Genomic DNA, 13,929 nt, shown 5'->3' with positions numbered 1-13,929 from the left:
TTGAACTTTAAGTTTTAACTGGCAGTGTTCTTCTCCGATGCTTCTCTAGATCGAGGAGATCGAGCGGGAGATCATCAAACAGGAGGAGAACGTGGATCCTGATTATTGGGAGAAACTGTTACGGCACCATTACGAGCAGCAACAGGAGGACCTGGCGAGCAAACTGGGTAAAGGCAAGAGGAACCGCAAGCCTGTCAATTACAATGACGCTGCACAGGAGGACCAAGGTATGAACGGGGTTTGAACCTGGTACTGGTTCGAGTGAGCTGAGTAAAGTTGTTTTATATAAATCACACCTGAGTATCAGGATCATGTTAGGATTCTTTAGGGAAGCCCTTGTTTTAAAAATGAATCCTGACAATGATTTCTACTATTTATTGTTCAGATTTATTATTCTAATCTCATGATCTTAGTAGGGTTTTAGAGGACATGTGTTGTGTTTGAGTTACTGCTTGCACAGTGGAGGTGAATGGGCCTGGCCTATTGACAGACCACCATGTGCTGTTTCAGAGTGGCATGCTGACATTTCAGATAACCAGTCCGAGTATTCAGTGGGCTCTGAGGAGGAGGACGAGGACTTTGACGATCGGCCAGAAGGTAAGAAGAGATGATAAAACAGAGACATCAGACCGAGCCGTGCTGCTCACGAAAGATGAAAGATTCCTGTCGTAACAAACACACACACACACACTTGTCAGGCCTGTGTTGAATTACTGGTCGAAATTGATTTAGTTGTTACAGTCGCCTGGCAGAGTCAAACACGTTAGATTGCCAAAAACGCAAACCTCCCTCTGTACTAGTCCAGATAGTCAGAGGAATATGCTTGAAGCATTTCAGAAGTTTTTGATTCTTGGTTGGATGATGATCCCCTAACTGTAAATTTCAAGAAAACTCTGCAAGTCTGCAAAATTCAAGAAACCTAAAACAGACTTTATCTGTTGCCTCCTGCAGGTCGAAGGCAGTCGCGTCGCCAGCTGAGGAATGAAAAGGATAAACCTCTGCCTCCTCTTCTGGCCAGAGTGGGAGGCAACCTTGAGGTTTGTACAACTCTCTGGAACCAGTCCTGCTTTCATTTTCTGTGTTGTGATATTACTGGAATCTGTCAGATTTGTTCTAAGCTGAACTTGCACTCTCAGATATTTTTCTTACAATCTTAAATTGCCGAGTGGCAGCAGAGCTATTACATCTCCAACAACTCCAACCCTTCCAAGCTCATTTATCATCCTCCTGATAATAGTGGATGTGATTATAATGGCCTGATTGTTTAAGCGAGGATTCAAAGTTTATTTTAGCTTTATTAGGCAGTCAGATTTATTTTTCAGAAAGGGCCCTGGGACGTTCGAGAATCTCATCCTGACATTTTTGTTTAAGGTCTTCCAGAGTAATAACACTACACAGATGCATTTGAACAGACAGGGTCAGCTTCACTCAGGATTCTCTTAAATATACTGTAATTTCAATCAATAGGTGCTGGGATTTAACACACGACAGCGAAAGGCTTTCCTGAACGCAGTGATGCGCTGGGGCATGCCATCTCAGGACGCTTTCGCCTCTCAGTGGCTGGTCAGAGACCTCAGGGGCAAGACTGAGAAAGAATTCAAGTAAGGCTGAAATTAGTCAGACATAATCTTTATCCATTTCCATCCAACCTTTAACCATAAATTTTTGATCTTCTTCTTTGCCAGAGCGTACGTGTCTCTCTTCATGCGTCACTTATGTGAGCCGGTGGCTGACGGGGCTGAGACGTTCGCAGATGGCGTCCCGAGGGAGGGCTTGTGTCGGCAGCCGGTTCTCACCCGGATCGGCGTCATGTCTCTCGTCAAGAAGAAGGTCAGACCAGAGTGTCTAAGGCCAAGACAGATGTGGCGAATGTTCAAGCTTTGATTCTCGATTGCACTAACAAGGATTTTAAATCCAATTAAATCATGGATGAACTTTAATCTACGCTTCACCAAACTCCCTTTATTCATATACATCTCGTTCTTGATGAAACTATTTACTTTTCGGTTTACATCCCTAAACATGGATTTACTAAACTGAGATGACCTTTTCATTGCACAACAGAGCTCTGCTTAAATTTAAATCTGGATTTGCTCGTTTTATACCTAGTTTTGTGAAATAAGTAATGCTTGTTGGTGCAACCCAGTCTCAAAGTTATAATCTTTAAGACACAGTCCCTTTGTATTTTGTTTATTGCAGCACCTGTGCTTTAATATTACAACAACAACAACAACAAACAAACAAACAAACAAACACTCCTTGGACAACTGCTTCTTCCAGATATACCACAGAAAACCTTGATACTTGTGTTTCTCTTTACAGTTCAGCCGAACAAAATCCTTGTGTTAAAAAAGACATATATTCAAAGCTGATCATCTGGTGAAAAAGGCTGTTGTCATCTTTGATTATAGCTTCTATAAGGTGCCTCCATATCAGCAGGGTGTCTATAGGCTCATATGAGGTAGTAAGATGTCTTCAGTTTAAAAGACAGTATAGTCTTTAGGTCTTAAATAAAATGTCTGAGGTATTTTTCTAGAGAAGAAATAAACCATGACATTTTGACAGATGCTCTGATTGCCCCACTACCTTCTGTCTGCCAGTTTAGTCGAATTTATCCAAACATCTTTAATCCAGTGTTCAGTCCAACTTGTCGAAACCTGCTGACATCCTGATCTGCTATCTATGCCAGAGGGAATGTATGATACGCTGCCAGGCGCACAGGGCATGTGGGTGGTGAGTTTAAATAAGGTGGTATTAGGTAAAGTGAGTGTGTGCCAAGCTTTTTTATTCTGCTGAGCGTTTTGTGTCCAGATCCAGGAGTTTGAGCACATCAACGGACGGTGGAGTCTTCCAGAGCTCAAGCCTGAGGTCAGAGCAGACCAAACCTCCTCCAGGGCCTCCTCACCTGCCGTGAAGACCGCCACACCCACCCCCGACGCCAGCTACAACAACACACCTTGCACCTCCAAGCCAGGTAGCCACACTTGCACTCAGCAGATCCAGCAGAGGGCACTCCATGTAAAGAGCCCTGAATCTCTAACCCGGAGTAATGTGTGTTTTTTATGTGTTCATTCATGTGCAGCAACCCCTGCGCCAGTCGACAAGCTAGAAAAGAACGGAAAAGATGCAGAGAAGGAGGAGGACAAAGAGGAAACTGAAGCCCCGTCTGACAAAGAGAAGGTGAAGGAGAAAGAGAAGGATGAGGGGAAAGAGGTGGAGAGCAGCAAGGCAGCAGATGCTGAGGAGGTGGGAAGATGCTAAAACATCTAAACATCTTTTGTTCATAATGAGCCAATTAACACATTTTTTCTTTACATTTTCATGTATGTTTCTGTTATCGCTGGAAAACTGGAGTAAATTGTTTTTCAAGAGCATATTTATTGATTTCAGAGGGTCACAAAACATCTTCTGCACGCTTAAATACATAAATAAATACATAAATGATTACGCAAGTAGAAGCTTTTAACATTAAACAGTGAACAGACTAAGTGACAGCATATTGCTTCTTTCCGCAGCTTTCTTCTTCAACAAAAGAGACGTCGCAAAGTGTGTCCCCTGGTGAGAAAACTGAAGGCAAACAAGAGAGCGAGCTGAAAGAGGAGGAGAAGAAAGAAACAAGTGACACTTCAACAGTGGACAAAAAACAGGAGAGTAAAGATGAAACAAAGCAAGACGCAGAGGTCAAAGAAGAGAAATCAGGTACGAACAAAAACATAGAAAAGAAACTCGATAAGCCAATAAGTCAGAAATCCTCATTAGAAGCTCTTATTGATGTGAGTTGTGATGTTTTTTCCTTGCAGAAGGAGAAAAGGCGACGGAGGAGAAGGAAAAAGACAAAGAGACGCCCACAGCAGCAACAGAAGCGACAGACGCCAAGGATAAAACTGAGGTGGCTGATGTGAAGAAAGGTACGTCTCACTGTCTGTGATACGATGCTGCCATAAATACATGACTGTGAACGGACAGGTTTTTATGCTAAACGACACCTTTGCCATCTTTCTCCGTCACAGAGGAAGTCAAGGGTGAAAAGGACGCTGGGAAAGAAGTCAAAGCAGCGAAGGAGGAGGCGCCCAAGGGTAACGGGAAGCCTCCCATCGAGCGACCTCGCTTCATGTTCAACATCGCAGACGGCGGCTTCACAGGTCGGTAATGATTAACCTGCAGTGAGAGTGGAATCAATTCAGCTGATCAGTGTGGTAGTGCAGGTACAGTAATAAACTGTGGGACTGTCAATATTTTAAATAAAAAGACTCCCATTGTCTTGAAATCAGACGTATTTAAGTAAAAATGTTTCAGTACAACAACCTCAGGTTATTTTCTGATTTGATGAAGGTTATTTTATTTTATATAAAGTTGTATATCAAAACATTAATGAAATATCTCTGATTGCAAGTGAATAAGACAGTGTGAGTATTTATGTTTTGTATTGCCTTCAAATACTGTCCTTATTTAAACAGTGCCTTTAATATGATTTATACTAGTCTTTTAATTTCACTTGCTCACACTGTATTTCCAGTCCTTTCTGCCCTGACACTTGTTTTGATTCTATAATATTTACTTTGTGTTTTGAGTAAGTTGGATGCACAACTTAGCAGACTTCTTTTACTTACTTTGCCAGAGGCTATTGGTTTCCACGTTTTATTAAGTAAACCTAATTTCTTAGAATTTACTGCTCTAAGTTGCGTATTTAAAAAAAATGATCATGAAATGTATGTTTATAAAGTGGGCGTTAATGTCATCTCATAATGTCAGAGCTAAAAGTACAGTGGTGTGCATTGAAAATGGAGCTGGAACGAATAGTCAGTTGATCAATCAAAAGATAATTTTGATAATATTTTGATTGTTTAAGTCATTTTTCAGAAAAAAAAGACAATAATTTAATGTTCCTAGATCTTCAAATGTGACAATGCACTGCTTTTATTTGTCTTGCATTATAGTAAGTTGAACACTTGTGAGCTAAATTTAAGACCAATATGAGACTTTGACCATTTTCTCATTCTTCATAAATTCGGCTCCTGAGAAGCAGCCTTTGTCTCGTCTCAGCCCAAGACTAATTTGAGTCCAATTTTAAACCTTAAATTTCCAGTCCTCCCTGCTTCATATCAAAACCGTTAGCTAATAAAAAAAACTAGTTCCAACAGCTAAACAGATGACGCTGCCATTTTATGTTATTCTGTATTTTAATAATTTAAGCAACAGCTGCATCCTTGCACATTATATATACAAGGAACTGTATGTGTTACTCAAAAAATAAATGTAATGTACCTTAGACACATTTTTTAGGATCAGGAAGATCAGATATTTTCTTAAATAAAAGTACCAGAGAATCCTTGAAAGATGAGGATAGAGAGGTGAGAAGGTGAAAATAACTTAATAAATTCTCCAAACAAGTCACTAAGCAGTCTAAACAACATAAAATTCACAGCTAATACAAAAAACATTCTCAGAGCGCCTGCAGAAAAAGCAGCAGTGAGCCAAAGGGATCTTCACCTTGATCAGAGACCCAGAAAAGCTCTTTGTGGCGTGGAAACACCTGCAGCCAGGTTTCAGCTCGCTAAGCACTTTGAGACCAGCCTCATTTTTACTTTGTGTTGGCTTCACCCCGCAGAGCTGCACACTCTTTGGCAGAATGAGGAGCGGGCTGCCATCTCCTCGGGGAAGATGAACGAGATCTGGCACCGCCGACACGACTTCTGGCTGCTGGCGGGGATCGTGATGTATCCTTGACAGCAGTTGCCCGGGCGATGACCCCGGCGTGTTTATTTTTCTATCAGCCGGCAGAAGCCCAGCGTAATAAGTCAACAAGCCAGCCAGATCTCAGTAAACAGCAAACTGTGTCTGCTGCTGGAAGCTGATGTAGTGGCTCATTTAGTTCATGTTGTTGCCTCTATTATGGTAATTAAGGCCATGCAGCATTCACATAAAACTGTTTCATTATTTTGCAAGCTAATGCTGCAGCCTAGTTAAACTGAAATAAAAGCAGAGAAATAGTTTAAAAAGATGCCTGAAACCCATTTCGTGCTAAAGAGCTGCACATTTGTACTTTAAGAAATGAAAAATGAAATCAATCACCCTCAAAATCCCCTGCTTAAAGGAAGAGCTCAACATTTTGGGAGATCACCCTTTTGCTTTCTTTCCTAGCAAAAGTTCAAAATAAGATCTCCTCAATGTCTAGCCCAATGGTTCCCAAACTGGAGGTTGGGCCCCCCTGGAGGGGCACAGAAACACTTCAGGGGGCGTGATGTGGATGATGACAGGAGAAATATAAACTGAAACAAAGTTAAACGAATATGATTTATGTATGGAAAATTAACAAACAAGACTTGGCTGAAGCTATCATGCTGACCTTTATTCCACTAAATTACAGCTTGAATCCTTTTTTTATCAGTTAGTTCCCCAATTTAAGACCAATATGAGACTTTGACCATTTTCTCACACTTCTTAGATCCGGTTCCTGAGAAACAGCCTGTTTTGATTGTTTGATGGGGCTCTAATAACCGAATATGTGTGATTCCTACAGTGGTCATCAGCTGCTGTGTGGTTCATGAGAAGCTTTTCTTCTGTTCATGAAATCCCTGCAGCATTTGAAGGCAGCAGGGTATGTTGATAAATCCACAGCCACTGAGAAGTAGCATGCTAGAGCTCTTAATTTTCCTGAGGTAAAGCTTTCCATCATGTTTAACTGTGATTGGCTCAGCTGCTTCAGAGCGATGAGACTGGTGATGTAACTGGTCAGACTATTTCATAATAAACAAACCTGCTAATCCATATTCGCCTTCATGCACATACGTGAACCAAAATAGATGGTGTATATGGATATGATATGATACGATACAACACAATATAATTTATTATTATTATTTATCAGACAAACATACAAAGCTTATGGATCTGTGTGTGACAACAAGGAGTTTCCCGGGAGAAACAATAAAACAGTAGGACACTGGGACCGTAAAATACGGGAGAAACTCAGGAAGGAGTGTTGACAAGTATGATTTTCTGATTTTTGGGTTTGAGAGAATTATAACCCACACAATGCTGCTGCACGTAACCTCTTTCCTAAAGTTTTACATGACCCTTGACCCCCTGTGTCAGTCACGGCTACGCCAGGTGGCAGGACATCCAGAACGATCCCCAGTTCGCCATCGTCAACGAGCCTTTCAAATCGCAGGCGAATAAAGGCAACTTTTTGGAGATGAAGAACAAGTTCCTGGCCCGACGCTTCAAGGTAAGACAATACATAGACAATGCAGAGACACTCTAGATTCATGCCAGTTTTCTCTGTTTTAAGTTAACAAAATATTTTTTCTAATAACTGAATAACTATAATAAACCTTTTTTTCATTTCTTTCTCTAAATAAAATGACTTGAATTGGCAAAATTTGATTTAAATAAATAGATTACGACTATGACAAGACATTCAAAGCCAACAAAACTTTAATTTTCTATCAGAAAAGTCTCCAGGTCCCAGCCCAGCCCTGCTTTAATGCAAATCAACTATTTTAGTAACATTTTGCAGCGTCTTCGATCACCTGACTTGTTTGATGGTCGGATGACAGATGCCCCTAGACCCACATATTGGCTGGATGGTATTGCTGACCGCTGCATTTCTGGAAGAGCTCTCATCCTGTTTTTGACCGATTCACATGTTTCAGATCCTGCCTTCAACATCCTCATTTACTGTATCTCCGTCTGTTTTACTCTTGTCATTTCTCCTTATCTCTCTTGCTAAATTATTGGAGTTTTCTTGTAAAACCTGACACAGAAAACCGCACTTTTTTCCGTCACAGTTTCCTCTTAGTATGTTTTACTTGTAATAAGTATTACGATAACTTCTTGTGCAATATGTTTGCAACAAATACCCCCTTTTTACGTTCCACACACCCACAACTGAATCACTTTATGAAGCTTAATTTTTCCTCAAAATTTTTATTACTGCTGTATTACTGTTTTTACGTCACACACACCCACAACTGAATCACTGTATGAAGCTAAATTTTTCCTTGAAATTATTTTATTACTGCTGTATTACTGTTTTTACGTCACACACACCCACAACTGAATCACTGTATGAAGCTAAATTTCCCATGAAATGTTATTATTACTGTTGCTATGCCAACCAAGACACTGAAAAGTTTCAGAAAGAGATGATTAGAGCAGTTTTTAGACAGACTATAATGAGAGGAGGGGACAAATAGAAGGAAGAATCAGACTTAAAAGAGGTTTTGTCATTTTCCCCCTTTTTCACTTTTTTCTTTGATTAGAAATGTGCTTGAGTTCCTTCTAAAATTGGTAATTCATGATAAATCCTAAATATCTGCTGATGTATTTAGCTGTTAGATAGATAGATTTATGGAAACCGGAATCCCACAATGCAATCACAGTGGAAATTCTCACAGCTGTAAAATATTAAAACAAATTGTTGATGTTGGTGGGACAGCTGAGGATGATCTCAAGACTAAAAACAACTTAACTTGACATGACTTTTTTTTTTTTACCAAACTAAATCGATCGAGACATATTTACATTTTACAACCCCATAAAAAAAAAGTTGGGAGACTATAAAAAATAAATAAAAACAGACTGTAGCATATCTTTTTTAACCTGTGTACACAGAGTGACGACTTTTTCGAATCAGGATTGTACATTTATCATAAAAATAGTGTAAAGTAATAGAAAATGAAGGTATCGTATCAAAATAAAAGCCATGCTTGAAACAATTTTTCTGTACATTCTTTCATTTTACTTGGTAATGGAGGATGATGATGGGAAGATCGGGAGCAGGGGTGCTAAGGATTTTTCCCATGGAGGGCTGAAACTTAATGGTGGGCCACAAGCCAAAAGTAAACACATATTGTATTTTATCATAAAGATGTAAAATGGCATAAGATCCCAAGCTCCCTTAAGTGACCGACTTTCTGTCCCAAGTTTCACTCTTAACTATTACTCTTATTAATAATTGGGGGTCCTACTTAAAGAGCATTTTTATCTCACAAAACAGCATAAAAACATGATCACTTTTTATTTTTACTTGAGCGTAAAAGCAGTCAATGTCCTCAATGGTTACTTGAGTTTAAGTGACCCTGGAAATTAAAGGGATAGTTCAGCTCCTGTTTTGTGAGGTAAAATAGCTGATTTTGCCAATGGAGTTTGGTTGGTTAGGAGAGATCGATATTTGGCTTATATTACAGCTGTTTCCCATCAGAAAATACTGTCTGACGGTAATGTAAAGCAGTGAAAATATGCAGCTAATGATAGTTTTAGTTTTAGTTTTACCAAACTAAATCGATCGAGACATATTTACATTTTACAACCCCATAAAAAAAAAAGTTGGGAGACTATAAAAAATAAATAAAAACAGACTGTAGCATATCTTTTTTAACCTGTGTACACAGAGTGACGACTTTTTCGAATCAGGATTGTACATTTATCATAAAAATAGTGTAAAGTAATAGAAAATGAAGGTATCGTATCAAAATAAAAGCCATGCTTGAAACAATTTTTCTGTACATTCTTTCATTTTACTTGGTAATGGAGGATGATGATGGGAAGATCGGGAGCAGGGGTGCTAAGGATTTTTCCCATGGAGGGCTGAAACTTAATGGTGGGCCACAAGCCAAAAGTAAACACATATTGTATTTTATCATAAAGATGTAAAATGGCATAAGATCCCAAGCTCCCTTAAGTGACCGACTTTCTGTCCCAAGTTTCACTCTTAACTATTACTCTTATTAATAATTGGGGGTCCTACTTAAAGAGCATTTTTATCTCACAAAACAGCATAAAAACATGATCATAATCTGATACCGGTATAGGGTTATATAGCCAATACTGTCTGATGATTTATTGATATCGATTGATTGCATCCCCATGTAATACATTTACTGTGATATGATTATAAAATGATCATATTATGTCATCAGGCATTAATAAGGCATGTTAAGTTGAAATACCGGCTACTCTCACAGGAGCACTACAGCCACAGTATCCTCCTTTGAAGTGTCTATTCTGGTCCATAATTTGTGTTTTGTTTTTTTGCCTGTTTCACATTAATTTCAAGAGTTCAAATTAATGCCAAATGTTCTCCAAATGAGTGAGTGTCTGTTTATGAGTTGTAAGAAATCATGAATAATCTTTTATAAGGAGTAGAGTTTTGTAACAGTTAAATTGAACAGAATGTTAATGGTATTTGGCAGACAGTGAGACAGGCACTTAACTCAGTGTCCAGAGTGTGTATGACGGGCTTAACTTGACAATTATAAACAGCTGATCAGCTTTCACTTTGAGTTGATTTTAGACCATTTTAGACCTCCATTACAGGATTCAGTAAATATTGCAAAGAGAAGGTCTATTTCAGGTTTTTTTTATGACCTTTCATCAGAAAGATTTAAGACATTTTAAGAAGCCACCTTGAGTTTATTGAAATCTGGATAGACATTAGATGTTGCACCTTCCTTTAATAACTTTTGGTATGAAGCTTTACAGTCCAACCGGGCCGGTAAACATGAGGTAATACCTATGTATGACACAACAGATGGCGCAGGCAATCATTTTTAGTGATGCTGTACTTAAGTACTTTTTTTTGTCTCATCCTCCAGCTGTTGGAGCAGGCGCTGGTGATAGAGGAGCAGTTGCGACGGGCAGCGTACCTGAACATGACCCAGGACCCCAGCCACCCAGCCATGGCGCTCAACGCACGCTTTGCAGAGGTGGAGTGCCTCGCAGAGTCGCACCAGCACCTCAGCAAGGAGTCACTGGCGGGCAACAAGCCGGCCAACGCTGTCCTGCACAAAGGTCAGGGAGGATGGGATGATGATGCCAATAATTATTTTAAAATCTGTCTGTGCAGTTAATAAAAAAAAAAATTCAGTGTGAATAAAAAAAGCAAACAGAGGAAGTGAGGAGAGATTGGCAGACAGATAATCGCTGGCATACAATAAAAAGAGATACACATCAACACATCTCACAGTGCTGTTGTGAAATCAGTCTGAGGCTGACTTTAGTAAAGCCAGGCAGATAAGCTTACACCATGTTAAATGATAGCTCCAAACATTTCCTCACTGGCTGCCTGGCAAGTCTGTCCATGTTTATATTGTTCTGTCGAAAAGGATAACAAGCTCACTACTGTTCTTGTTCTTGTCATGTGTTTCTGCACGTAACGCAGCTGAACTTAATGAATGCTCATAAACATTTTTATCAAACTGTCTCCAATCAGTGATTAAAGTCCATGTAGGGAGATGATGACAGAGTGGAGACATAATAAAAGATGGGAACACAAATCTCTTGTAAAAATAGAATGAGACATGTGCCTCAAAACACTGCAAAGATGAGGCTTTTAAATAAACTATTTATAGCGTAAATTATTATAAGCCACACAGACACCATCATCACTTTTTATTTTTACTTGAGCGTAAAAGCAGTCAATGTCCTCAATGGTTACTTGAGTTTAAGTGACCCTGGAAATTAAAGGGATAGTTCAGCTCCTGTTTTGTGAGGTAAAATTGCTGATTTTGCCAATGGAGTTTGGTTGGTTAGGAGAGATCGATATTTGGCTTATATTACAGCTGTTTCCCATCAGAAAATACTGTCTGACGGTAATGTAAAGCAGTGAAAATATGCAGCTAATGATTGTTTTCGGTGATGATTAATCTGTAGATTATTTTCAACTAATTGATTAGTTGTGTGGTTCATAAAATGTCAGAAAATGATGGAAATGTTCATCAGTGTTTCCCAAAGCCTTCAAATACCTTGCTTTGTCCACAACCCAAAGACATTCAGTTTATTGTTATAAAGAAGCAAAAAAATCAGAAAACATTCACATTTAAGAAGCTCGAATCAGAGAATTTTGACTTTTTTTTCCCTTAAAAAATGACTCAAGCCAATAACTTGATTGTCAAAAATGTTGGAGCTTAATTTATTAATTCATAAACGATAATTGTTGCAGCTCTGATGTACACTTAAACAGATTTTTAGTGGTGGACCTACTTTTTTTAGGTAGTTAAAATACCCTTTTGCTTCCTAGAGTGATACTTCTGCTGCTTATCAACCACCATCTACTGTAGGTAATACACTGACCATGGATAAGTACCTCATTAGCCCCACTTCAAACAATCTGAACCATCCCTCTAAATGAAATAATAATACCTGTTTACATTACCAGCTCCTTGATTCAACCTGTAGAAGAAAACCAAAGCAAAATTTTCTGCATTAATTAATATAGTATCCAAATATAGTATCAAATGATTGACAAGAGGTGCAAAAGAAGCAGGAAGTAGAAGCTGAAATGTGAGAATATGGATCCTAAGTTCCAGTAAGTCAGCAGTTGTTGATGTATTTGTTGTTGTCATTGCAGTGTTGAACCAGCTGGAGGAGCTGCTGAGTGACATGAAGGCTGACGTGACCCGGCTACCGGCCACGCTGTCCAGAGTCCCACCCATCGCAGCACGCCTGCAAATGTCTGAGAGGAGCATCCTCAGCCGACTGGCCAGCAAGGGCACGGAGACGCACACACCCCCGGTCAGCAGCACACACACATACACATACACATTTATACACACGCACATAAAAACAGCCCCATTCACAGGTTGAAACCTGCTGGAGCTGGCAGCACTGAGTGGAAAAATAATACATGGAGGACAGCCAATTAAAACACAGAGCCCATTATCTTGTCACCCAGTCAGCAGATTTTTTTTGTCAGCTTATGTAACCTAAACATGGTTTGCCTTATCTTATCGTTATATCCTCCAGTTCTATAAATAATGTCCTACGTGTGCATAATTCCTGAAAAAGAATTTCCCCTCCTCTGTGCAGCCCATACCTCCAGGACCCTACGCGACCCCACAGAACTATGGAGCCCCCTTCACCCCTGCACCCCCGAGTGCCCTACACATGGGAGGCGCCAACTACAGTCAGATGCCGCCTGGATCCTTCATATCAGGTCAGTGTTTGATGTTCCCTTGACGAGTTCTCTTCAAAACCATTTTTTTGGACTGAATTACAGGTAATTTATGTTTTAAATGATGCCTTTGAGATCTGGGATTTTTCAGCCGTAAAAACGATATTTTGGGTTTTAATATTTAAGTCAGAATGGTTTTAATTTAAAGATCTAGCACTGGCCGGTTCAAATATCTACTGTGTGTGTGTGTGCAGAAAAATGTTAAATATTGATTTGGATCAATGTAAGTGGGCTGATTAAGCTTCACCCGCCAGTGCGAGTGCTCTGTTTGTGAATGTGCGAGTGCGAAAGGGATGGAGGTGAATGGAAAACATCAAAGGTATTACGACGTCCATAATTATAGTATTCAAGGTTAATTTATACAAGAATACCAGTTTGTTTGAAGTGTTTGACACTTGGCAAACAGGCAATCGAAGTCAGATTTATCTGTCCTTGCGGAGGTGTTTTTGCCTCTGGCGCGGGAACTGATTTATAGCTCAGCAGAGAGTTTAACCTGTTGATTGTTGCAGCACCGCCGTCAGAGACTGGGGATTTATTAGTTTATTAAGGTCATGGTGTACCCGTAATACATACCTGAAGGATTCTGGTGTGAATTCTTTGATTTACCGGGTGATAGAGGATAATTATTGAAAGAATCGGACTGAAAGTTGCTTTGCTAGCTCAAGTAAAAGATGCTTATTCATTCAAGTAATTATGTTTAAAGGCACATGTGTCCAGTCTTAGGTGTGGACTTGGGCTCAACTTGTCACCTGAACTTGCTTCCGGTCTCCGTTGTTTAGCTGCGAAATTTTAGTGGGAAAAGAGTGTTGAACTGAGAGGCTAACCATCCAATCCATGTGATCCTAAAAAATAAGATTTCTAACTAAAATAAATGCTGATAGGTGGATCAGATACACAACAAATTAAACATGACTCATAAAACTGTTATTTCACTGTCTATCGTGTCTGAGTTTTTTCAGCTGTTACCAAAATAA

General features: G+C 39.6%; 1 protein-coding gene across 3 annotated transcripts in view; it reads left to right on the top strand.

Moving 5' to 3' along the window:
* The window catches only part of chd3 (chromodomain helicase DNA binding protein 3), a 60,776-nt gene that overhangs the window by 30,222 nt on the left and 16,625 nt on the right, over nucleotides 1-13,929 (top strand). For 2 of the 3 annotated variants that reach the window (XM_084712394.1, XM_084712396.1), the window contains exons 25-39: nucleotides 50-227; nucleotides 511-597; nucleotides 952-1,037; nucleotides 1,468-1,601; nucleotides 1,686-1,830; nucleotides 2,812-2,974; nucleotides 3,083-3,246; nucleotides 3,516-3,699; nucleotides 3,801-3,908; nucleotides 4,011-4,142; nucleotides 5,609-5,717; nucleotides 7,096-7,228; nucleotides 10,599-10,794; nucleotides 12,353-12,516; nucleotides 12,811-12,937. In XM_084712394.1, the coding sequence (XP_084568520.1) occupies nucleotides 50-227; nucleotides 511-597; nucleotides 952-1,037; nucleotides 1,468-1,601; nucleotides 1,686-1,830; nucleotides 2,812-2,974; nucleotides 3,083-3,246; nucleotides 3,516-3,699; nucleotides 3,801-3,908; nucleotides 4,011-4,142; nucleotides 5,609-5,717; nucleotides 7,096-7,228; nucleotides 10,599-10,794; nucleotides 12,353-12,516; nucleotides 12,811-12,937 (2,110 nt within the window). The remainder of the gene's footprint in view (nucleotides 1-49; nucleotides 228-510; nucleotides 598-951; nucleotides 1,038-1,467; nucleotides 1,602-1,685; nucleotides 1,831-2,811; nucleotides 2,975-3,082; nucleotides 3,247-3,515; nucleotides 3,700-3,800; nucleotides 3,909-4,010; nucleotides 4,143-5,608; nucleotides 5,718-7,095; nucleotides 7,229-10,598; nucleotides 10,795-12,352; nucleotides 12,517-12,810; nucleotides 12,938-13,929) is intronic. The other variant, XM_084712395.1, reaches the window with a different exon arrangement.

Source organism: Lutjanus erythropterus, chromosome 23 (genome assembly GCF_056507025.1).
Source record: "Lutjanus erythropterus isolate fLutEry1 chromosome 23, fLutEry1.hap2, whole genome shotgun sequence".
NCBI classification, from domain to species: domain Eukaryota; kingdom Metazoa; phylum Chordata; class Actinopteri; order Lutjaniformes; family Lutjanidae; genus Lutjanus; species Lutjanus erythropterus.
The sequence above is the reverse complement of the archived record's forward strand: the minus strand, read 5'-3'. Positions and strand labels throughout refer to the sequence as shown.